At 36.6% G+C, this 26,099-nt stretch overlaps 1 protein-coding gene, 1 long non-coding RNA gene and 1 other non-coding gene across 5 annotated transcripts in view; 1 reads left to right on the top strand and 2 right to left on the bottom strand.

The window, feature by feature from the left end:
• The window catches only part of LOC141580336 (uncharacterized), a 494,168-nt gene that overhangs the window by 218,422 nt on the left and 249,647 nt on the right, over positions 1-26,099 (bottom strand). The window lies entirely within an intron of this gene.
• OLFM3 (olfactomedin 3) overlaps positions 1-26,099 on the top strand; it is a 194,021-nt gene that overhangs the window by 128,428 nt on the left and 39,494 nt on the right. Inside the window, exon 1 of one of the 2 annotated variants that reach the window (XM_074381333.1) lies at positions 20,857-24,187. The exons of the other annotated variant lie outside the window; for it this stretch is intronic. Within the exon in view, the coding sequence (XP_074237434.1) occupies positions 24,056-24,187 (132 nt within the window). The 5' untranslated portion in view covers positions 20,857-24,055. Of the gene's footprint in view, positions 1-20,856; positions 24,188-26,099 lie in introns of those variants that run through there. 2 annotated transcript variants of the gene reach the window in all.
• On the bottom strand, positions 12,557-12,661 carry LOC120360566 (U6 spliceosomal RNA). Its single transcript, XR_005577030.1, has one exon. It is a non-coding gene; the product is annotated as a U6 spliceosomal RNA (small nuclear RNA).

Genomic DNA, 26,099 nt, shown 5'->3' on the forward strand with positions numbered 1-26,099 from the left:
GCTAATTCAAGGGTGGATGCTTTTATATCCACTAGTCCCAGTGATACCAGTGGGAAAAAATATGACACTAGAAGTCATTGCCATACACTGTAGCTAAAACTGTGCCTGGGAACATCGTGAAGGGAAAAGGTGAGCATGATGTTATTGATAAATCATGGAAGATTTTTAAGGTAATGAACAACATCCCTTGAGCTACTGATGTCTCAGAGATTTTTATTTTCAGCCACAAAGAAATGTATCCACATTTTAAGGGGAAGGTGAAGCAATTATTTTGTAATTACCAAGGAAATTTTCAGATTTTTCCATCAACTACATGGTATCTACTGGGACTATTTAACAAATAAATATGATAGGAATTTTAATATTGTGAACAGCTAGTATTTTTAACAGTGTATTAATATATTTCTGGCATTGCACTAAGCATTTCAGCTGGTCAATTATTTCATAGTTACCTGCATTAGTCCATTTTCATGCTGCTATAAAGAACTGCTCAAGACTGAATAATTTATAAAGAAAACAGGTTTAACTGACTCACACTTCTACAGGGCTGGGAGGTCTCAGGAAACTTACAATCATGGAACAAGGGGAAACAAACATGTCCTTCATCACCTGGCAGCAAGAGGGAATGAACATCAGCAGAGAAAAAGCCAAACATTTATAAAACCATCAGATCTGGTGAGAACTCACTCACTATCACAATAATAGAATGGGGAAAACTGCCCCCATGATTCAATTACCTCCCACTGAGTACCTCCCATGACATATGGGGATTATGGGAGTTACAATACAAGACGAGATTTGGGTGGTGACAGAGCCAAACCATATCATTCTGTCCCGATCCCTCCCAAATATCATGTGTTCACATTTCATAACACAATCATACCTTCCTAATAGTTGCCCAAAATCTTAACTCATTCCAATATTAATCTAAAAGTTCAAGTCCAAAGTCTCATCTGAGACAAGACAAGTTCCTTCCACCTATGATCCTGTAAAATCAAAAGCATATTAGTTACTTTCTAGATACAATGGAGGTTCAGGCATTGGGTAAATACTGCATTCTAAATGGGAGAAATTGGCCAAAACAAAAAGGCTACAGGCCCCATGCAAGTCCAAAATCCAAAAGGGAAGTCATTAAAACTTAAAGTTCCAAAATAATCTTTGACTCCACGTTTCACATCCAGGGCACACTGATGCAAGAGGTGGGCTCCCAGGGCATAGGGGAGCTCTGCTCCTATGGCTTTGCAGGGCAAAAACCCACAGCAGGATGTTTTCATGGGCTGGCATTGAGTGGCTGCAGCTTTTCTAGGTGCAAGGTGTAAGCTGTTGGTGGATCTACCATTCTGGAATCTGGAGGATGGTGGCCATCTTCTCACTGCTCCAACAGGTAGTGCCCCAGTGAGAACTCTGTATGGGGCTCTGACCACACATTTTCCTTCCACACTATCCTAGCAGTTTCCCCATGAGGGCTCTGCCCCTGCAGCACACTTCTGCCTGGACATCCAGGTGTTTCCATACATCCTCTGAAATCCAGGTGGAGGTTCTCGAACCTCAGTTCTTGACTTCTGTGCACATACAGGCCCAATACCACATGTAAGCCACCAAGGCTTGGGGCTGGCACCTCTGAAGCAACAGCCTGAGTGGCACATTGTGCCCTTTTAGCCATGGCTGGAGCTGAAGCAGTTGGGATGCAGGACACCATGTCCTGAGGCCGCACTCAGAAAGGGGAGCCTGGGCCAGCCCATGAAATCATTCCCTCCTAGGTCTCCAGGCTTGTGATGGGAGGGGCCATCATAACATGCCTTGGAGACATTTTCCCCATTGTCTTGGTGATTAACATCTGGCTGCTCATTACTTATACAAATTTCTGGAGCTAACTTGAATTTCTTCCCAGAAAATGGGATTTTCTTTCTTTTTTTTTTTTATCATATTGTCAGTCTCTAATTTTTTTAAAAAAATTTTATGCTCTGCTTCCTCTTTCATGCTTTGCTGCTTAGAAAGATTTTTCCTCCAGGTACCCTAAATTATCTCTCTCAAGTTCAAAATTCCACACATCTCCAGGGCAGGAGCAAAATGCCACCAGTCCATTTGCACAGAAAGAGTGACTTTTATTCCAGTTTCCAACAAGTTCCCTAACTCCATCTGAGACCACCTCAGCCTGGACTTCATTGTCCACATCACTATCTGCATTTTTGTCCAAGCCATTCAATAAATCTCTAGAAAGTTTCAAACTTCTATACATTTTCTTATTTTCTTCTGAGCCCTCCAAACTGTTCCAACCTCTGCCTGTTACCCAGTTCCAAAGTTGCTTCCACATTTTCAGTATCTTTACAGCAGGGCGCCACTCTCTGTGGTACCAATTTATTGTGTTAGTTCATTCTCACACTGCTATAAGAACATACCCAAGACTGGGTAATTTATAAAAGAAGGCGCTTTAATTGACTCACAGTTTTGCAGGGTTGGGGAGGCCTCAGGAAATGTACAATCATGATGGAAGGGGAAGCAGGCATATCAGTCTCACGAGGTGGCATGTGAGAGAAGAATGAGAGCCGAGTAAAATGGGATCCCCTTACAAAACCATGAGAGCTTCTGAGAACTTACTTAAGGGAACTGTCCCCATGATTCAATTTCTCCACACCAGGTCCCTCCCACGACACATAAGGATTATGGGAGGCACAATTCAAGATGAGATTTGGATGGAGACATAGCCAAACCATAGCATAACCCTCATGCTAACTTTATGAAGTAAAAACTATTATTTGTTCCTGTTACAGACATAGGTAACAGAAATATTTATACATTAAAAACCTTCCTTAGAGTCAAACCTAACTTTCTTAGAGTTAGGTAACAGAGATAGAAATCACATCTACATCTGGCTAACCCTTGAGTACAAAGTCTTCATCACTGTGTTATTCTGATCTAATGGGATAAATAATTATGAAATTCACCCTTCCTGAGAAAACAGAACACTGTCTAGCATGGAAACAACTGATTTGGGGAATGGTAGTCTAGTCTAGTTTGACTTTATAAATATTGTGTGGCTGACAAGGACGGTAACAATGCTACAGGAGTTCTCCATATTAAGAACATTAAGAACAATTAAGATATTAAGAACATGACACCTTTGTAATATTAAAAAGGCAGTCTATCATTTTGACGTTAGTGATGAGGTTCTTACAGCAAAATGCTTTAGCCTTAGAATATCACAGAGGATAAAATTACTAGTAATGATTACCTCCAGATTTGATACATAAATCAGATTTTCAACTTTTCCTGTTACATTGCTGTGTAAGAACAGTCGTGTTTTTAGCTTTCCTTGGCCTCCAGTTACTTAAAATAAGTATAACAATGCAAATTGACCACCAAAGTCTGTTTAACTTACAGGCAATATAACTGCTCATAAGAGGTTGTAAAATAATATGCTATTTAAATGTAGTATCGTAATGCTGTCCCCATTGACTACATGAAGGTGCAGACCAGTAAGTCACTATTGTCCATATCAGCAGTGAGCCAAGTGCTCAGGGTTTAAATAATGGCTTTATCCTCTGACTCCATTAAAATGTAATATTTCTGCTCTTCTCTCAGGCATAACATGTAGTAAAACCAATAAATATTTTAAATCACACACACATAAAACTTGAAATTAGAGAGGCTACATTCCATTACCAAGTCATACTTACTATTTATATTTTTAAAACCTGCAAATATTTGAATAAAGGATATGTGATCATTACATATTGCATTTAAATTATTACCTAACTTTTAAAAATTTTTATGCAGAATGTATACATAAAAACAGTAATATGAGCAGATAATGCATATTTAAGTAATTTACTAAGTTTGTATTAAGTACTATTAAATATTCTTTAATTTTCTGTTCTTTCACAGCTATTTTTTAAATTAACATTAACTAGATTTTAAAATGCACATTGCATTCCTAATATACTCTGACATTTAACAAACTACTTATGCTTTTATGAAGCAAGCATTTAAATTAAGGTACTAATCACTGTAAGCTAAAAAAGATGTGGCATTATGTATTTTTAGATTTTTATTATCTATTGATTCAACACATAAATTGTAGTATCTGAACAATAATATTGAAGATATTTTATTTTGGCAAAATTAAAATAGAATGGATATATTTAAAGCAGTTTTGTTTGTTTTAATACCAGTTCAAAAATACATTTTCTTCAAAATGATTCAACTGACTAAAATTTAAAAAGTAGTGATCTTCTCATTCCAACAGAGCAATTACATCTTTAACGTAGAAATAATTATATCTTATTTATATTACTAAACATAGTGTTTCCTTAAATACATTTGGCAGAAGAAAACAACTTTCTGGAAATCAGAGACATTTTATTTCATCTGGCTATATTTTAAATATACAAATGAATGGTCATTAGTGCTCTACATACATAGATGAAATATGATTGCTGTTTTCTCTTCTGCATGTATTTGGAAAGTCAGACAGCTTTGTTGCATATAATGAAAATCACTGGCCTAACTTTCTCAAGAAAAATTCTGGCAAAATAAAATAAACATTCAATCAAATAGCCATGTTGTGCAAATTTGTAAAGATGTTAATATAAACTCTTCATTTTCCTTTATAAAGCAAATCTAGTAGAGTCAAATGTTATACAATTTTATGATTACATAATTTTGTTCTTGTAGCCCTTGAATTTGCCAACTCTGAACCAACTCATTACCAGACTCTGAATAACAGCACCACAGCCAGTGTCTCCCTGGATTTGTCCAGGCTGTGACTTTCTGGGGATGTTGAATATGCTATGATAAATACTAATAATTGTAGAGTGCGGAGTAGTTATATAGTACATTGGCACGAAACCCTGCTGAATGACCTGCCACTGATCTGAGGGAATGAATGTGTCTTTACTTTCTATTCCAATATCTTCCCACATGCAGAGTAATATCACATATTTGGAGAAGCTACCAGAATAAGAAACAGCATTTTAAAATATTATAAAAGAAACAAAGGCCTAGGGGTCTGCAGTGTAGATTGAATTCTATTCTGGATTTGTGCTAATAGCTAGATTGCTTTTGCAAGTATAAAGATTGAAAAAGCATAGCCTTATTGGAAGCTCAAGTGACTTTGAATGTAAGCCAGTGGAATCAAAAATGCCATTTTATTCTCTCAGGAAAGTCTTACTAAATCAACTTCATTTTAAGGATTAGCCAGGGCTGTGCCAATGAGGGGCACTGCTGAGAAATCAGTCTGGTGCAGGGGGCTCCATGATGCTCAAAACTGGAGCAGGGAAGGCAGAATAAGCAAGAAATCACACAGAAAGTCCATGGTGCAAATGGCTGTGGAAACCACAGTGAATTCTACATAAGAAGAGGACAGAAATGCTAATCAACTTTAAGGGTCTGAACCAAGAAATTGGAGCTAAGGAGTTATGCTAAAGCAAATTACTTCTGCACCAAACTAATAAATAAAACCAAATGGAACGGGCTAGAAGTCATTAAGATGACGGCAGAAATGGGAGAATCCTGAGAAACTGTTTTGATGGGCCAGCCTCTCTATGTGATAGTGTGGCATGTCTTAAAAGCCTTGAACTGGGAGATGAAAGTATCATCTATTCGGCCATTAATTTTTCACATCCAGTGAGACACATTGGCACTGATGTTGCAGTTGATCACAAATGTTTGAGGTAAAGGAGTTACAGCCATTGAGATATGTGAGGTTCAGAGGACACCAACCTCACAAAACCTCTCTGTCTCTTGGTCCGTTCTGTTGGGAGACTCCTGATCATGGTGCTAATAAAATGCAAAATATACATTCCTTAAGGAAACCTCATGCTTTCCAAAATCATGTATTATAAACAAGAAGGGTTATGGCAGGCCCCTCAAACCTATGCAATTTGGTTAGAGAATTAACAACAACAACAACAACAAAAACCAGTAACTGTGTTACATACTAACACAGCTAAAAAAAATTGTATTTCTAATAAATAAAACTACTTCAGTAAATACTGTATAGGGTCTTAACTTTGAAGTTGAAGATTACTTGGCAACAGTGGATGTAAGGACAGATTGAGATAGCTGACCTACAGACACAAGAGAAAAGTCACAATTAGAGGGTAACACAGGCAACACAGGTCCAAATGAAGTCAAGAAAATAACTGTAGGCAAATCATCACTGTGTAAAGGACTATATATAACTGCAGCTTGCTGCTTTCAGCTATAATAATACACTTTGCTTGTTATTTTTGGCATAAAGTATTAAAGATTTGGGGGGAAAAGCATATGAACCAGAGGAAATTCACATTATACTGACATCACTCTCCAATTAAATTGAGCTAATTAAATAACACCTGAAATTGTTAGGGGAGTAAGGAGAAGGGAGAGTGGGCTAAATTTGAAAATGAAATTCAAAGCCCTGAAGCAGAAGAGGCACTGTTGCCCTCTAAGCTGTTCTCACCACTGAATCTCAGTCCATTTCTGAAGCATCACATTGCTCGGAGATCCATCCTATAGGATAATTGTCTAGGAGCCAATAGCTATTAGGGATAGTAAATCTCTAATGAGATTTAAAAATATAATATATCTGAAATCATTATGTGCAGTGATGAGGAAATTTAAATTCAAATTTTCACTGATACATATATTATCATAATTGAAAAATAACCATGTCCTCTGCAATGGAACTTCACTTTAGCAGACAGCATTTGTTGGAATAAAAATGTTTTCTTTGTGTCAGTTAACCACAATTAACTGCTCTTCATGGAAAGAATAATATATTTAAATTGTGATAATTTTTATAATTCTATAAAGGAAAAAATATATTGATGTTTTTGCAAATAAGCATCCTTACTTCCCTGATCTATGTTCATCACACCAACCTGGAATGTTTCAGAGTATATCATTCTGTAGTGTGTCTAATAAGATTAACCAGCAAGAGTGTGTCGAGATGAGAATAACCAGGAAGAAGGAAGCTCTGAAAGTGTATCATAAGAGAAATGGTCAAAAATCTGGGTCATATGTTTCCATAAAACATGCAAGTTGGAAGTAGCTTGATATTTGAAAGGCTGTTATATAGCAGAAAGAAGTAAATCTTGGCTGGTGCAGCAGAAAGCAGAACTCAGACAATGAATGGAGTATGAGTATAACAAGGACTTACTCATGACTGGAAATGTCCAATATCAAAAGCAGCTACTGACCAGGCACACTGGCTTATGCTTATAATCCCAGCATTTTGGGAGGCCAAGGTGAGCAAATCAGTTAAGTCTAGGAGTTCAAGACCAGCATGGCCAACACGGTGAAACCCCATATCTACTAAAAAATATGAAAATTACTTGAGTGTGATGGCTTGTGCCTGTAATCCCAGCTACTCAGGAGCAGGAGACTGAAGCATGAGATTTGCTTCAACGTGGGAGAGCAGAGATTGCAATGAGCTGACAGAGTGATACGCTGTCCCCTCCTTCCCCTCACATAAAAGCAACTTGTTACATAGGATTTATTTTTACCAATCTTAAAGGTATTCGACTTGAAAAATCAGTGTATCAGGGATGTTTCAAAGGACATCCCAACACTGAATGAAATCTGGACAAGATCATCTTTAAGCCATATTCTTTGATGTTTTAAACTTTTACTTTTGATCATTTGGGAATCGTATATGTACTGTGATGCTTTGCCGTGTTCACTTGGTTACATGAGTGTTTTTAAAATTTGGTTGCATATCAAAATCAGGAGCTTTTGAAAAGTACAAGTACAGATTTCACTGTAAGCCTGTTTATTGAATAGCATTTTTGGTGAGGTGGGATCAGGAAATCAGTATTATCAAAGGCAACAGGTGATTGTGCTGCATCTAGACTCCTCTTGAAATCATGGGGTACATAAGGTCATAAGAATGAATTCCATCCCTTTATTGGCCGTTAAGTTTTCAAAATTGTGCTTTTTGGTGGCTAGAGTTTGGGCATTTTAATTCAGCACCGAGTCTTATTATGGGATACTTATTTGTGAAAGGACAGCTAAACAACAATAGTAAGAGTAACAATTGCTTCTAAGATAAGCACTGTGCTCAGTATGTCATGTGCATTCCTTCATTTTATAGGTACAAACCTATCAGGTCAACCTCTCAATACTGCATACTGCTTTTGCTACTTTACTAAAGGATTTAACACTGAGACATTTTGTTCTCTAAAATCATAGACTATTAGAAACTTTGCTTGAAATCAGATCAGTAAAAATGGAACAACCTACACTTGCCTGGAAGATTTGAGTCACTGACACCAAGAAACAGACTCAATTTTCAACCCAGGTGCAAAGCTTCAGATAAGGGTTGTTCAGACACAATATTCAACATCTATCTTAACTTTGTAGTTTCCAAGGAAACCGAATCCAGAGTCCACTTCTTAACTCAGGCCTGATATTAACCTCTTTACTTTGAGCATTGCTCATTTTTGGCACTATCAAGATTCTGCTTTATTTAAGTATTGCCTAAACACCATTTTTCCCAAATCCTATTTTTAACCCTGTTTCTTCCTTTGCCTGATAGGATGCTCTGTACTTCTACTGCTTTTCAATCTCCCTTCATACGACGTTAATAAACCTAACTTTGTTGAACTCTAAGTATGTCTTTGGTGTACGTTACCAGATGGGCTTCATTAGTAGATATTATAACCTCTAATTTGATGATTAGTAAAAGGAAGTTCAGAAAATAATTAATTTATGCAGGATCACAGAGTAAGTGACAAATCAACCCAGGTCTACATGACTTCAAATCCCATGCTCTTAACACAATGCATGGTGTCAGAGAATGTTGAAGCTTCGAAAGAAACTAAGGTATGCCATGCTGCTAACTCCACATGGACACTTTGACTAGAATTCAGTTATTGTGATATTGCAATCCACTGTCATAAGGGATAGCTTTATCTCTGTTCAGCCGCCAGTCAGCAACTTCTCAGGCTTCCTCTTTTTCCTGAACCTAATATGGACTCAGTACGTTCATGGTGCTTTCTGAATACTCGGGACTCACTGAGACAGTAGTAAGGTAGACACTGCAAATGCTGGTGATATCTAGGCAGCAGCCAATGATGCAGTTTTCTTCTGATTATCTTCTTTCTAACAGACCGAAGTAGAATCAAATTGTCGAGCATAGTGGCTCAGGCATGTCATCCCAGCACTTTGGGAGGCCAAGGAGGGAAAATCACTTGATGTCAGGAGTTTCATACCAGCCTGGCCAACATGGTGAAACCCTGTCTCTATAAAAACACGAAAATTGGCTAGGCATGGGGGAGCTAGCCTGCAGTCCCAGCTACTCGGGTGGGTGAGGCAGGAGAATCACTTGAACCTGGGAAGCGGAGGTTGCAGTGAGCCGAGATCCCGCCACTGCATACAAGCCTGGGCAGGCAACAGAGTAAGAATCCGTCTCAAAAAAAAAAAAAAAAAAAAAAAAAGTATAATCAAATCAAACTATGCATGTCAAATTTCTGTAGCTGCTGAGAACACAATGCATTAACCCTTCTGCATATAGTTAATAGAATCCTTCCCTAAAATGAGTGAATTATGTGAAAGCGTCATCCTTCTCTTTCTCTTCCACCTATATCAAAAAGTCAGAGCACATGGGTGACTGGTTATTATGTTTAAGCCTCTAGACAACCCTGAGTTATAGTTATCAAAGTATGTGTTATCCACACCATAGAAAATCAGAAATATTCAATAATTATATGGTCACTTATCTAATGAATGACCTCTCAATGCCACTGAAGTATCCCTTATTGCCTAACAGTGGAATCCTTCTTAAGATACTGATTTTTGGATATTGTAACTATCTAATGCTATATATTATAAATATAATGGAAGTTAAGATCACATAAAAGTCACATACATGATTTCATGAAGTTGATGGAAGTCTTATGAGAGAACTGGTCTGACCAAATACAAAGGAAATACTAAAGTGTAGCTGGAAGTTATACATGCTTTAACAATTGAAGAGAAAATTTATAGGACTGGCTCTTCAAAAGACAATAATTTGGATAGCAAAAGAATAAAAAAGGCTCCAAAAATTATGAAATTTCTTGAAGAGTTTTGAAAAAACAAATCTCTTTATGATTGTGGAATGAAATTGTTAATATAATGGTATAAACACACACATATATGAATTAACACTTTGTTATTCACGCTGAGTTAACATGTGGTTGCAAATATATCCTCACAATAAGATTATGTTTCTTGTTCAAGATAAATTTTTAACTACAGCATTTCTTTATTTTATTATTATCATACTTTAAGTTCTGAGATACATGCACAGAGTGTGCAGGTTTGTTTCATAGGTATACAACTGTCATGGTGGATTGCTGCACCCCCCAACCTGTCATTTACATTAGGTATTTCTCCTAATGCTATCTCTCCCTTAGGCCCCCACCCACTGACAGGTCCCGGGTGATGTTTCCCTTCCTGTGTCCATGTGTTCTCATTGTTCAACTCCCACTTATGAGTGAGAACATGCAATGTGTGGTTTTCCATTCTTAGTTAGCTTGCTGAGAATGATGCTTTCCAGCTTCATCCATGTCCCTACAAAGGATATGAACTCATTCTTTTTTACAGCTGCATAGTATTCCATGTTGTATAAGTGCCACATTTTCTTTATCCATTCTAACACTGATAGGTATTTGGGTTGGTTCCAAGTCTTTGCTATTGTGAACAGTGATGCGATAAACATACATGTGCATGTGCCTTTATAGTAGCATGACCATGACTTACAATCCTTTTGGTATATATCCAGCGATGGGATTGCTGGATCAAACGGTATTTCTGGTTCTAGATCCTTGAGAAATTGCCACGCTGTCTTCCACAATGGTTGAACTAATTTATAATCCCACCAACAGTGTAAAAGTGTTCCTATTTCTCCACTTCCTCTCCAGCAACTGTTATTTCCTGTCTGTTTCATGATTGCCATTCTAACTGGCATGAGATGGTATCTCATTGTGGTTTTGATTTGCATTTCTCTAATGACAAGCGATGATGAGCTTTTTTCCTTTTTGTTAGTTGCCTAAATGTCTTCTTTTGAGAAGTGTCTGTTCATATCCTTTGACCATTTTTTGTGGGGTTATTTTTTTTCTTCAAATTTATTTAAGTTATTTGTAGATTCTGGATATTAAATGTCAGATGGATAGATTGCAAAAAATTTCTCCCATTCTGTAGGTTGCTTATTCACTCTGATGATACTTTATTTTGCTGTGCAGAAGCTATTTAGTTTAACTAGGCTGTCAACGTTGGCTTTTGTTGCCATTGCTTTTGGTGTTTTAGTCATGAAGTTTTTGTCCATGCCTATGTCCTGAACATTATTGCCAAGGTTTTCATATGGGGTTTTTATGGTTTTAGGTCTTAAATTTGTCTTTAATCCCTCTTGAGCTAATTTTTGTATAAGGTGTAAGGAAGGGGTCCAGTTTCAGTTTTTTGCATATGGCTAGCCAGTTTTCCCAACACCATTTGTTAAACAGTGAATCAGATAGCGTGATGTCTCCAGCTTTGTTCTTTTTGCTTAGGATTTTATTGGCTATATGGGCTCTTTTTTGACTCCATATGAAATTTAAGTAGTTTTTGCTAATTCCGTAAAGAAAGTCAATGGTAGCTTGATGGGAACAGCATTGAATCTATAAATTACTTTGGGCAGTATGATCATTTTCATAATATTGATTTGTCCTATCCATGAGCATGGAATGTTTTTTTCATTTGTTTGAGTCCTCTCTTATTTCCTTGAGCAGTGGTTTGTAGTCATCCCTAAGAGGTCCTTCACATCCTTGTAAGTTGTATTTCTAGGTATTTTAATCTCTTTGTTGCACTCATGAATGGAAGTTCACTCATGATTTGGCACTCTCTTTATCTGTTATTAGTGTATAGGAATGCTTGTGGTTTTTGCACACTGACTTTGTATGCCGAGACTGTGGAAGTTGCTTATAATGTTTACCAGCTTAAGGAGATTTTGGGCAGAGACATTGGAATTTTCTAAATATACAATCATGTCATCTGAAAACAGAGACAATTTGACTTCCTCTCTTTCTATCTGAATACATTTTTTTTTAATCTTCCTTGATTGCGCTGGCCAGAACCTCTAATACTCTGTTGAATAGAAGTGGTAAGAGAGGGCATTCTTGTCTTGCACTGGTTTTCAAAGGGAATGCTTCCAGCTTTTGCCCATTTTGTATGATATTGGCTGTTGTTTTGACATACGTTTCTTCAATACCTAGTTTGAGGTACGTATTGTTATTTTGACATACATTTCCTCAATACCTAGTTTCTTATTATTTTGACATACATTTCCTCAATACTTAGTTTCTTGAGGAGACATGGAAGCTAGCACAGAGACTGTGGAATTAAGTGAAGTGCTGATGTGTGCAGACAATAAGGAGGCACTTTCTCTTCTCTTACGTAGCTGGCCTTTCCCCAAACCCCACTTTGGTTGTGCCTCCTTACTGCCTGCACACATCAGCACTTCACTTAATTCCACAATCTCTGAACTGCCTTCCATGGCTCCTTCTACTCAAAGAGTGTTTTGTTTACCAGCTCCTCCTGCATCACCTGGGAGCTTGTTAAAAATACAGAATCTCACACTCTATCCTCAATTTCTTTGGCAAGGAGCATGCTAATCTTCCCTGTATCATTTCCATCTTAGTATATATGCTGCTCAAGTGAGCAGTGTATTCCCAACTTCTGAATTAACATTTACATTTTCACAAGATCCTCAAGTGATTCATTTGCACCTTAATGTTTAAGATGCACTGGTCCAGACAATTGTTAAACACTTTCTGTTATATAGGTTGAGTATTCCTAATCCGAAAATCTAAATCTGAAATTCTCCAAAATCCAAAACATTTTGAATACCAACATGATGCTCAAAGGAAATGATAATTGGAGCATTGTAGATTTCGTATTTTTGGATTAGGGATGCTCAACCAGTAAGTGTAATCCAAATATTTCAAATCTGAAAAAATTCAAAATCTAAAACACTTCTGGCCCCAAGCATTTCAGATAAGGAACATTCAACTTGTATTGCATTTTTTGAACTCTAGAGACCACTTTTGTCGTTTTTCTCTCTCTTGCCTTTTCATCTAATAATTCACAAAATCCTGTGTAATGCGCCTAGCCCATGTCTTATTTTTCCCTAGTCTTTCTGTTAGTTCTTTTGCTGACACTGAAATGACCCTCTAACTATTCTCCCAGGTGGCATTCTCACTTCTCACCCAACCACTAATATTTATTGCATCTTTTCTGAATGATATTCCTTTAAATAACAAACTGGTTTGGTATCATCAGTTTCTTCCTGAAACTCACTTTATAATGTTTATATACCTTTTTTTGCAGAGACCTGACAAGAAGCCTCTATACTAGACTTACAGTTTTAGCTCCGTACTTTATGACTAATTATGTATAAATGCATAATTCAAACTACTTGTTGGATGATGTTTGTTTGTAATTTTGAATCTGTTTTCTTGAAAATGCAAGGTTCTCCAAGAACTCAGATTATTTCTGCTTGACTGCCGTACTTCTCAAGGAAAATAGTTTTCTTAACAATGGTTATTTCATTCTCACAGTCTCTATGTTCAGTGGCCCTATATTATGTTCTAGGAAAATATTATTATTTTCTTTTATTAATGAAAAAAGAGATGAAAATGTAGAGTACTAGAGCAAAAGATGTATATTGACAAAGAAAGATCTAACCTATATATAAATGTCTACTATTTGAGGTATAGACCAAAATCCTTATGACTTTAATTTTTTCTTATGTTCAGGGCCCATAGTAAATTTTGCTGTCAGTTTCTCTGAGTGAATTAGAAATTTAGATCTGAATTTGTAAAACTAGCTCAAATGTTATCTTTTCCACTGTGGTCTTTCCTGGCCATTTCACTATGTGGTACTAATTCCCTCCTTTTACTCCTCCATTATATCCTTATAGGTACTTACAAGTTTGGAACTATTTGAATTCAGTATACATAATCACTTGTATTCTGTTACAATCACAGTTTGATAAATTACTCAAAAGAGAAGGCTATATCATACTAATCTTGAATTTTCAGAATAGTATAATTCGTGCCCCAAAGAATGCACTTAATAAATGTTTAATAGATCAGGGCCTTTAAAGGTCAATGAGAGAGACCTAACATCTGCTTATGTTTTTCTGACAACAGAAAATAATATATAATTAAACTGGAAAATTTGGAGAGAACAAAAAAGATTAAGTAGCAGAAAAAAATCAGCTATCTAGTTTCAATAACAAGAGACAACCTTTATCAACACTTTTTCCTTTACTTACCTATTGCTAAGTTCAGATATAAGGCATTGGTCTCTTTTCAGATGAGTATTTGCAAAGGGAGTTATTTTTAAATTGAGTTACTTATGTCCTCCTGAAACAGTTTTTATAAGGTTAAAAGTGTTTAATTGCAATGAAGCCAAAAAGGGCAATTTAATGAAGTAAAGGGTTTATACAGCTTCATCTATGTGGTGGTGATTTTAATGAACCAGCCTTAACCGTTTCTGTGAACCTCTGATAAAACTGCGTAACTCTTAGGATACTTTCAGTGATAAAGTGTGACTTATTTCAGCACCATATCTTTAGATGTTTACATTTAACTGTCTTTGTCTGCCAAGAGCTTTCAAAACACAAAATAACCTTTGCTACACATATTGATGAGAGAACCGTGGTGACAAACAGTATAACTATGCTACCACATAAAACCCTTCTCTGCAGATCTCCTATTTGCATGAATTTGTTAAAAAAGCAGGCTACAAATGTAATCTTCTCTCATACTTCGATATTTGGGGTTGTTTACTACCACCAGATTTTGGGTACCGGCTAAACATACATTTTATACACCATGAGGGAGATAAGCTTTATGAAACAACTCATAACAACTTTTCAGAAAATTGCACATTTGAAGATCCAATTTTGTTCTTTCACACAACCACTGAAAAACAGTCTCCTTTCTGATCACCAGGCAATTTCCCAATCTCTTTAAAATTTCTCTTCCTAAACAATTTCTTCCAGAAAAGCTTTTGGCAATAATTTAACACTTCAGTCTGCCCTAGTAAGATGGGCGAATTAGAAAAATCTGAAAATAGATTCCAGTGAAAATAAAGCAGGGGGACCAAGACTTTACCTGAGTGTCAATGCCTCCCTGGTGAGAGCTTTGCTCCATCGCATTCAAAGACAAACTCAGTAACGGAAGACATGTTGCTATTGATTTTTGTGCTCAGCTTTAAGCACTCACTTACTGATACAGCACGCAAATGACTAAACTACAATACGTCACACACATAATTCTAATTATTTTAAAAAGACATAATTTGAAATCAATATTGGCTATTTTTTGCATAAATATGAATGTGAGTGTGTGCCTGAGACATAGTGAGACAGCATAACTAAGAACACACTCTCTAGGATATGACTATAGGGGTTCATTTATTGGTCTTGTCATTTATTAGCTATATGACCTCAGCTAAAATATTTCACCTCTCAGTGCCTCAGCTCCTTAGCTGTAATCTGGTTACAATAACAATACTCCCTCATCAGGTTTGTTTGAGGATGAAACAACTTTATACATGTAAAGTTCTCAGACTAGTGCCTGGTTGCCAGGCTTAAATAAGGAAGCTCCTCAATAAAACATAGGACAGGCATATTTTATATACTTTCTAGAATGTTTGAAGTCAATCCCTATGAACAAACCATATTAGAAAGATGAATATTTAAACTCTAAAGATAAACTTTTAGATTGTTAATTTACTCCAAAGTTTGATGAACTTCGCTTGTCACTAACAATATATGTCCTTATTCTTTCTTCCATGAAGATGGGTAGACTGTGCATACATGTCTTTCACATCGTGATGACAAACATTCATTGAGCACTGATCATGTTCCAGACCCTGTAATAGGTAGGGTAGCAGTTTATTTTGTCCGCACAAATACCAACAGAGTAGCATCACTTATTATCCCCAACATACACATGAGAACACAGCAGCTCTGGGAGGTCACACGACTAGTCATCTCCTAGTGCCGGGAAAGGGTACATGTGAGACTGCAGGGCTAGATACTGGCTCTTGAGAGTGGCACTATTTTACGGAAGGGGCTAGATGGGAAATTCAGTTTAATATCTTTATTTCCTATTTGAAGAACCTAAGACCCAGAGCAAGGTAGTGACCAAGCTGAAGGCTTCTGTCACTGCACTCTGTATTCTTTTTTTTTTTTTTTTTTCTAGACTAATCCTGGATTTACATATTCCCACTTCTTCAATTTTGAGTAGAAAGAGGAAAAAAAAAACCTGTTTGCCCTGAATATATATTTCTCTCCCACACATCCATTTTTTCTCCTTTGAAGTAGCAACAACAGCTGCCAAGGGAGGATCCCCCGGGCTTATAGAGCATCAGTCAGCTTCACAGATGAAGGCAAAGATGGGAAGACAGAAATCCTTCCTTTAAAGAACTTTGCAAATGTTTTTCATTCTAAATTCATTCTTTCATTAGTGAGTACTCTTAAGGCTATATTGAAACCTCAAGGCAAAAATGGCAAAGCACTGAATTCTAGGATCTACAAGTGGTCCCTAATTGGTTGCCAAGGGCCAGACTGAAGATTTGAGTGAACATAGACTCGGATCTCCATCTTCTCTAAATCATTCTTTAAAAAAAAAAATCTGTCTTTTCTTTTTTAAATTTTATATTTATTGAGATTGTACAACATGATACTTGATATACATAGAGATAGTGAAATGGCTTTTTAAAAGTATTCTTTACATAGCAAACAGCCCCTTCTACCATCCCTATGCTATTAGAGAAAAATTTGGCTAGTCAAAGGCAAGAAGAAAAGATTGCTTCCATATTTATGTAGCTTTCCAGTGACTCTTGAAGCTTATCAGCAGAAGACAGAATCAGAGTCGGAGCTAGTACTTCTTGGCTTAGACTTAAGGTGCTTGCATTCTACCTGCAAAAACTGGAAGGAAAAGACACCCACAACTACAAGCATAATGTTTCAAACTTTTCACTATCCATTACCCACATATACATCCATCATGCGCACGTAAAAAATACGTGCCTAACACAATACTGGAATATATTGTACTGGTTTATTTTGCAAGAATGGGTTCTACTGTATATTCACATTAAAAGTTTTTTTTTTTTTAACTGAGAGCAGGCTAGAAATTAAATATAACATATTCATTTATCCATTCATCTCGTAAATATTTATTGTGAAACTACTATGTGCTAGACACTCTTCTAGGCTAGGAATACCCCGGTAAAGAAATCAGGAATCATTTATCCCTCACAGAGCTTGATTTCTAGTACAGAAAACATAAGTCAGATGTATAAATAAAATATATAGAATGCTAACTAGTTCTAAGGAGAAAAAAAGTAAAGCAGCAAAAGACGATATAAAGCAACCAGATGACAAGAGTAGACATTTTAGATAGTGTGGCCAGAAAAGACCTTATGCGAGATGATCTTGGGAGGAAGGAGAAAACAAAGTGAGAAGATATGTGAGAGATTGCAATTCCATGAGAGAAGAGTAAGTGCAAAGGCCCTGAGGTGGAAGATTGCCTTGCATCTCTGAGAAACAACCAGGGGGACAGAGTGTTCCAGTGGAGTTAACAAAGGGGAGAGTTAAAATAAATGAAATCAGAGTGATAAGAGGAGGCCAGATTTTTTAGAACTTTACAGTGCAAGCTAAATATTTTGACCTTCATCATGAGAGAGTGGGTATCTAGGTATTGGAATAACATAATCTGATTTATAAGATAATGCTGGTGGGCAGTGGTTAGAATGGGCTGAAGTGATGTAAGGTCAATAACTCATGTCTCTTTTTTTTTTTTTTTTTGAGATGGAGTCTCACTCTGTTTCCCAGGCTGGAATGCAGTGGCATGATCTCGGTCCACTGCAACCCCTGCCTCCCAGGTTCAAGCAATTCTCCTTCTAAGTGGCTGCGATTACAGGCATGCACCACCACACCCGGCTTGCTTATGTATTTATTTATTTTATTTATTTATTTGTATTTTTAGTAGAGACAGGGTTTTACCACGTTGCCCAGGCTGGTCGCAAACTCCTGACTTTAGGTGATTCATCCATTTTAGCCTCCCAAAGTGCTGGGATTACAGGCATAAGCCACTGCACCCAGCCACTCATGACTTTTGTTAACAATCCAGATAAAACACAGTGGAGGCTTGAGTCAGCATAATGGTGGCGGGGATGGTGCAAAATACTTAAATATTGGGTACATTTTGAGAGTAGACATTAAAGGACTGGCTGGCTGAATTGATAAGAGATGTGGAGGAAAACACATTAAGTTTGAAACTTAACGTTTTGGCCTGAGCCACTTAGCCATAGTGTTGCCAATTAACTGAAATGGGAAGATTGCAGGAATGGCTGCATGTGTATCTTTGTTGTTTATCTGTTTGGTATATTTTTGTTTTCTGAAAAGATTTTGGGGGGTTGGGGAGTCATAACAGAAGCTCATTTTTTCAAAGCACTCAATTTAAGATGTCTATTAAACATTGAAGTGGAGATGTCAAGTAGATAATTGGATATGCAGGTCTGAATTGATAGAAGAGGTCTGCTGGGAAAAAATGAATTTGGGAATCATTAGCATATAGATGAGGAAGAATCAGCAAATGACACTAAGAAAGAGAGGCCATAAAATTGGAGGAAGACTACTGAGTGTGGCATCCTTGAAGCCAAGTGAAAAAATTATTTCAAAAAGGAGAAAGTAAAATTCTCATGCATGCTGCTCATAGGTTAAGAAAGCTGGGGACTGAGAATGGACTGCTAGATTAGCAATCTGGGGGTCACTGGTAGCCCGATGAAAGCAGTGTCAGTTGAGTGGAGAAGCGTAAACAAAAATGCAATTTGGAAGAGAGAAATTGAAGACAGTGAGTATTAATTCTTTCAAGAGGGTATGCTGTAAAGGGAGAGTGAGAAATGGTAGACCTGCAGAGAAAATATGATCAAGAAAGTTTATTTGTTTGCATTTAAAGTAGGAAACGTACAGTGGTATTTATTATATGATGCTGGGAGGGAAACTTTATTGATGCTGGAAAAAGAGGAAGTAAGAGTTCTTTTTGAGTAGGTAAGAGAGATATAACCTAGGGTAGTCTATGCAAAGGGGTGGCCAAGAATTGCACCATGAGCATCATCTGAGAGCTTGTTAGAAATGCAAATTATTTTGTCCTGCCCTAAAACTAAAACAGACTCGGGTGAGGCTTAGGAATTTGGATCTTAACAGGCTTGCAGGTAATTCTTATGTGTGGTTGTCCAAAATAACTGATTTATTGCACAGAGGAGAGATCTTCCTTACCTAGGAACACAGTCAATTTGTCCATCGCAACCAGAAAGAAGGAACAGTATGTGGGCACAGGTGAGGAAGTAAGCAAATATGGTAGTGGGACCTTATGGAAGTTTTCTAGTAATTACCTTGATATTTCAATGAAGAAGGAAGCAAAAATGTCAATTGGTCCCTTTCCTCTACTTTAACTTGGACTATTAGCCACAGAGCCACAGGCTGATGGTGTCATGCAGCAAAGTTGTATTATTACTGTCCAAGCTCCACTGAGCTACCCCTTTGCAAAGCTGCAAAACTTTCCACCTTCCCTAGGCCTGATTGTTCCCTCAGCTGGTCTACTCTTTTTGGTTCTCAAATCATGGTATTTCTTATCAAAAATAGGGTTGCCATTGATTCTGCATTTGATATACTATAGACGCTTTCAAAATATATCATCTCGTTCAGTCTCTCAAATAGCCATTTCACATCGGTACTTCTATCTTCATTTTACAGGTAATAAAAATGGAGACTGAGAGACTGACTTAGTCAATGGTATCTTTCTAGTTAAGTGGAAGAATCTTGAGGACTATCCACTAAACTGCTTTAAGGTGCCATAGCAGGTGGAGAGCTATTTCTGTACCTGGTCATCCAGGGAATCCAGCATTCCCCAAGTGATTTCAACACAAATACTCTGTCTTCGACTTCCTTCTATTTTATGCTACTCTTCTTATTTTTCCTACTTACCTTGCTAACAAGAGCCCACTGTTTTTTTCTAGCGGTCACTCTGATTTCATCAATCAATACAGTTCATTTTTCGATGTTCTACCCAGTTGCTAACCTCCTTCTCATCTTTTTTCTTCCCTTCTCCTCCCTCTCCTTCAATAATTTCTTCAGCCCCATATTTTTACCTTTACAACTATATCTAATAAGCCACTTTCCCTTCTGCCTGAAGCCATTCATAAATTTAAATTTTGCTTTAAATAATAAAAATAAAGTACAAGTGCACTATTTCTTCTTAAAGCTTCTGCTGTTTAGCAAGCAATCTAAATCTCTTCTCATTTTTCCTAAAGTCAAACCTTTAGGTAGCAATTACTTCATTAACTGTTCATTTTCTGCCATATTTTCTGTGGTCATCAGGTTTTTTTCATGTGTTTGATTTTTCATATCTACCTAGGTTGTGTTTTCTAGACACCTTCCCAAATCTACCACACCTACAGTCCCAAATTAGGAAATATATATTATTATATGTCTGTGCAGGGTCATTAAAGCAACATTTAGCTTTTGCTCTACAAATTAAATAACAAATTAAATTTAAATGACAGAACATGCCAATTATATAAAATTACCTATGAGTCATTCTCACTCAATATTTACTTGCTTATTAATTATTTACTATTTAAGTCTATCATGAAATATATTCTCTGGGTAATAAAAAGGACAGGCTACTATTAAAAAAATCAAATGAATAAATATATCAATAGCTTTCAGCATTCCATGAACAATAATGCACAATTGTAGGTTATATAGTTATTGATCCACTATGAAATTCTACAAAGAAAATAAGTGTGTAGTCAAGTCACATTTTTGTGAGATTATTAGATTTAGTAATATTTCACTATTTACTAGTGATAGATTTTGATTTGTTATTTTTAAGAATGACTGTATAAGGAATCAAATGTATAGATTACCATGAATTGAATAAATGAAAATCGTGGTAGTTTCAAAACTGTATTTTTAAGTTAACCATTTTTTTCGTATATGTAGGACACATTATTTTCACTAGGCCATTAAGGTTTTGTGGCCTGGGAAAATTAATTCTTTTCTGAACTCCAGGTGTGAGGCACATTATCGTCCAGTGACCCTCTGTCCTACAGCTAACTTATATCAGGTGACAACGAATTCTATCCTCATAAAGTTATATCTACCTGTATATCTTCTTCTGACGATTGGCACTCATCATCCAAACCCCAAAACTAAAAATTCTCCCAGGTGATTTCCACTGCCTCACATTTATTCAATCACTGAGGACTGCCAATTCTCATGCAAACCTCTACGGAATTCATCCTTTTCAACCTCACTGACAGTTTATTATTTCAGGACCTCATCATCTCTTGCCGAAAATGTGAGAACATACCTCTAAGTGACCTTCCTGTCTCTGATAGGCATTGCACTTTCTGCAGCCCCCACCTGTCTATCCTGTATCATAAAAATGACAGAGCAATGATTCACGACGTAAAACTAATAATCTTACTGCTTTGCTTTAAACTCCTGAATTACATACAAGATAATGTCCAAACACTTTCGGGTGACACTGAAGGCCTTGCAGCTGTTCACAGCCAGCGTTTCCAGCCTCATCTCATTGACAGTGGTCATGTTCCCACTCACACTACGCTTGTGGAAGTTCTGCAACCACCGGGTTGCTTGCTCTGAACACAGTCCACTACTTCTAACTAGACTAATCCCTTCTTCCATTGGCAAACTAGGACTCAACTTTTAAAATGAGTATCACTTTAGCAGACGAAGAGAATAATCCAAACTACTTAGCCTTCTGCAAATTGCAGTTATTTTTATTTCCCACAACTAATAATTATTGTAATTTGAGCTTTTCTACTTCAATGTGTGTCATTTAAACCTGTTCTAAAAACAACACCATTTAGCTTTTATGTTGTTCATAAACATCACCGAATCATAAACTTTTATCATTGTGCTACTTCAATTCTTTAGGGTAGTAATTTGCATCTCTGGAAAATTGCAAGAGGCATTCCATTTGTATTGTTTTTCTCTATTTCTTCCTTTCTTTGTAATTTGCAAATAAGAGCACTGTTTTCCCCTGACATTCAATCTTATGTTCTTCTGAAAATGCTATTATTCTGTGGACTGATAGTTCATTAATAAGTGTAATTACCATTTGCCACCTCATTTCTTAAATTACCTAGTAATTACATGTATATTATCTTTCAATTTTGGAAAGTAAGCCCTTGAAAAGACATCCCCCACCTTTGTTAAAGTCAGAGAGAGTTCCAGGTGTATTTTTCAAACATTAGATTTGTAAATCTACTTTGCTTTTTGTCATTACCACATTATACTACTAATGTAAAATTTCACAAGACTTTCTGCTAAGTTTAATATATAAACTATTGTGTCTTTATTGGTTTCTTATATGGCATGATTTTTGAAGGAATAGAAAAGTAATAATATTTGGTTTTTGGGCACTGTGGTTAAAAAATAGAAGTCAGTTGAAATCATTTGGATATATTTTGAGAAAACTAACTGGCCTGGATTCTAAGCTAATAGTTGCAAGGAAGTTTTGAGGAGTCTATTAGCATGCGCCCGAGTTTAAAGCTGTTTTTGAGAATAAAGTATACCCACACTATAAATATGTATCTCTTTCAATTTTATTAAGGACATGTTCTTTATTTCTCCTGCCAAAATTGTTTAAGAAGAATATATATCTTTGACTGAAGATTCCAAATACAAACAAATCCAGAATTCTCCTAAGAAATCAAAACAATATTTTTCCTTTTTTAACCAATTCCTTTTCATTTAGTTTTCACTCAGCCATTTTTTTGTGTGTCTTTTTTTTATATTTTTATTCTAAAGCACATATATTGGGCAAGACAAAGACCTCTGTTTTGTTTCACTTGGAACCTGAGATTTGGATGTGAGCAATTTACAGTATTTATGAAAAGAATATAATAAAGTTACCCATAAACCCTGAATTCCATATACCCCATTTGCCAATGGAATCTAATAAACAGATTATTGAACTTGAGAGCTGGAAGGGGCCTTGGAGAGCATGTATTCCAATAACCATATATTGTATTAAAAACTGAAGCCAAGAAATCTTGTCACTGGCCAATCACATGGCTTAACTAGAGGAGAACAGAGACTAGATCCTCAGACTTCCTTACTCCAAGTCCTGCGCCTTTTATGCTAAATCCCATGTTCTCTCAAGTTAGAGACTTTCCGTATCAGTGTGTCATTCCTCACAAACTGAAAATAGAGTTAAGTGAGTTTCCTGTGTGACTGAACACCTACGGAGCAAAGCCTTCAGTCTCAAAAGCAAAACTGGAAACACATAGAAAATTTCTGTAAGAGATGTTTCTCTGCAAGGCTGCCTTTTCTGTCTGTTCAGGTGTATGATGCCTAAAGGTAATGTTTGCCACAGGCAGTAGCTATTAATCTTTGACTATATTTTTAAAGCAATTATGCTAATTTTATGTTATTTTCTTAATTAAAAAAAAGTTATCTCCTACTCTCAATATGATCATCTTGGAAATTATTGGCTGACTTTATTTTCATGTTCTTCCTAAAAGCACTCTGTCCTTGCCCAGAGAAATCTGTAGATATTAAGTTTGGTGTTTGAAATGTGCACTTTGGCAGACCTCCATTTAAAGGTGTATTTTTTTTTAATGAAAGATAAAGAGTAGCTGATTATACTTACACAAACCCCAGAGGAAATGGATTCTGTTGATGGTAACTAAAGTGGAGCTGGGAAAGCTCAAGTTTCCGCCTCCCTCCAACCTCTGCTCTCTGATAATTACCAACCAAGACGATCAAGAATATTTTGTTTGATGATCCAGCAAAACGTCTGGTAAGGGAGGAGAAAGAAGGGCAGGGCACTTCCCAGGAGGGTAGGGGAAGGAGATTCCGTAAGCTTTCCCGGGTGATTAGAGCTGGGGAAGTTGATCTCTTTTCATGCTGTGGATGTGGCGCTGCAGTCACGCCTCCCGCTGCCAGCCCGGCACCGGGATCCTAATCAAGTCACTATGAAAACTCATTAGCTCCACAGCAATGAGTCCTCCACTGCTGAAGCTTGGCGCTGTGCTTAGTACCATGGCAATGATCTCAAACTGGATGTCCCAAACTCTCCCATCCTTGGTGGGACTGAACACCACGAGGCTGTCGACGCCGCCGGATACCTTAGTAAGTTACTTCAGTGGGTTTGGCCATCTTGAGAAGTGAGTGCATTTAGTGGGCTTTGTTTTGTAAATTGCAAAGGCTGAGATGTTGCTTCTCCCTTTACAGGTCGGCTTCAAAAATGTAGTGTCTATATGGTAACTTTAGACACAGATATTTATTTATGAATACTTTATAGTTACAGCCCAGAAATGAACTGCTTGAGAAGTAAAGCTATGAAAGAGAATACTTGAGTCAAATTCTTAGGATGAAAAGCTTTAATGTAACTACATTACTTGGAAACGTGGGCAATTCTTAAATATGTTTTCTTATTCTTTAACTTCTTTTAATAGCTGTAAAAATCTTCGTAATTTTTCCCACAAAGTAGCTACAAAGTATATTCTGTCAAATCTAGTTTTACTATTGCAGATTCTTCCTTGGAAAGCAATGCCTGTGACTATTTGCAATGAATTCACTCAAAGAAACCAGCATCCTTTAAGTATAAATGAAAAAAAAAAAGCCTCGGCAATTTAAAGGCTGCCCAAAAATCCTTTAAGAAAGCTAAGAAATACGAACAATATAAAACTTACTTGATAAAACCATATTTCTGTATTTTTTAATATTTTATAAAGACTTCCTGTCACAAATCTGTCTTGTATAATCTTCACTCATCTAAAATTAATGGCTTTTTAATTCTCCCTACATTCTAACAAAGTATTTTCTGATAGTTTGAAGCAAGGTTCAGTGAGGAACATGTTTGATATTTCTAAGGAAATGAAAACTGTTCATTTGCGAAATAGGAATTTACAAATTCAAATAAAAGGAATTTCTTAGAAATTAATTCCTCTGCCCTGAAATAAAAGGTACAGAGGCAAAACAGGGGTTTTCACTTTCATGTGGGTTACTCCAATAGGTCAGAGAAGTCAGGTATGAAAAGAAAGTAGCCCTCCATATTCGAGAGTTGTTTGCAGTTACTAATAATAATCTATCAGCCAAAGTCTGACCAAATAATTGCATAACTTGCCCAATTCTCCCAGTGCTTAAGGCACCAGCAGAGCACATACAAGGCACACTTTGACCTGCTTTTACATTTTCATTTCCTTTAGGTTACTTACGGAACCCCAGAGCCTCCATTGCTGAGAGTCTCTTCCCTACCTTCATCAAGTGGCTTGGCAGGAGGGACGTAAAACATTTGGAGTTATAAAGAAAGCAGGATAGACATCAATAAATAATTACAAAACAAACACACTGTCTAATATTTACTGAGCCCATTTTTTTTTCAATGTCCAAGTACCTGATTTCAACAACCTCATTGTTGAGTTAACTCTTTCAGGATAATGAATGTAAACGGAGCTACTAATGAATGAGTTGTATTTCAAACATGGCATCTTGATTCTGACATGTGTATTTTTTGTGTACATAGACATTGGCTTGGTTATTTTTTTAAAGTTGACTAATGAGAAACAAATTTCCAAAATTATACATGATTATCTTAGGACTTCTAGTTATCCTGCAAGTGAATTAAATATCTTTACTTACTGATTGAAATATTGTTACTTGAAAACTATAAAGCATTGTTGTATATATGTGTATGTTTTGACACAGACAGTTCTTACTTTTGTTGCCCCCTCTTTGCAAAAACAGAAAAAAGAACAGAAACAGAAAATTTAGGAAAGTGTTCCCTATGGCCACTGATAATAAATCAGTAAATGGTATTCACTGGAATGGAGAAAAGCTTTTTTGGGTGTTTCTTTTTTTTATTTTTAGTACGTTTTACAGAAGAGTAATGTCTATGACATTTCCCTAATTATCCAAATGAGTGGTCATATGTTAAGATTTCCATGGTGAAGAATGAATGCTAGGAACATAAGATGTGAATGCTAGAAAGGTTGAAAGGATCTCAGAAACCATCAAGCCAATTACATTCATACTATTTTTA

This window comes from Saimiri boliviensis, chromosome 11 (genome assembly GCF_048565385.1).
Source record: "Saimiri boliviensis isolate mSaiBol1 chromosome 11, mSaiBol1.pri, whole genome shotgun sequence".
NCBI classification, from domain to species: domain Eukaryota; kingdom Metazoa; phylum Chordata; class Mammalia; order Primates; family Cebidae; genus Saimiri; species Saimiri boliviensis.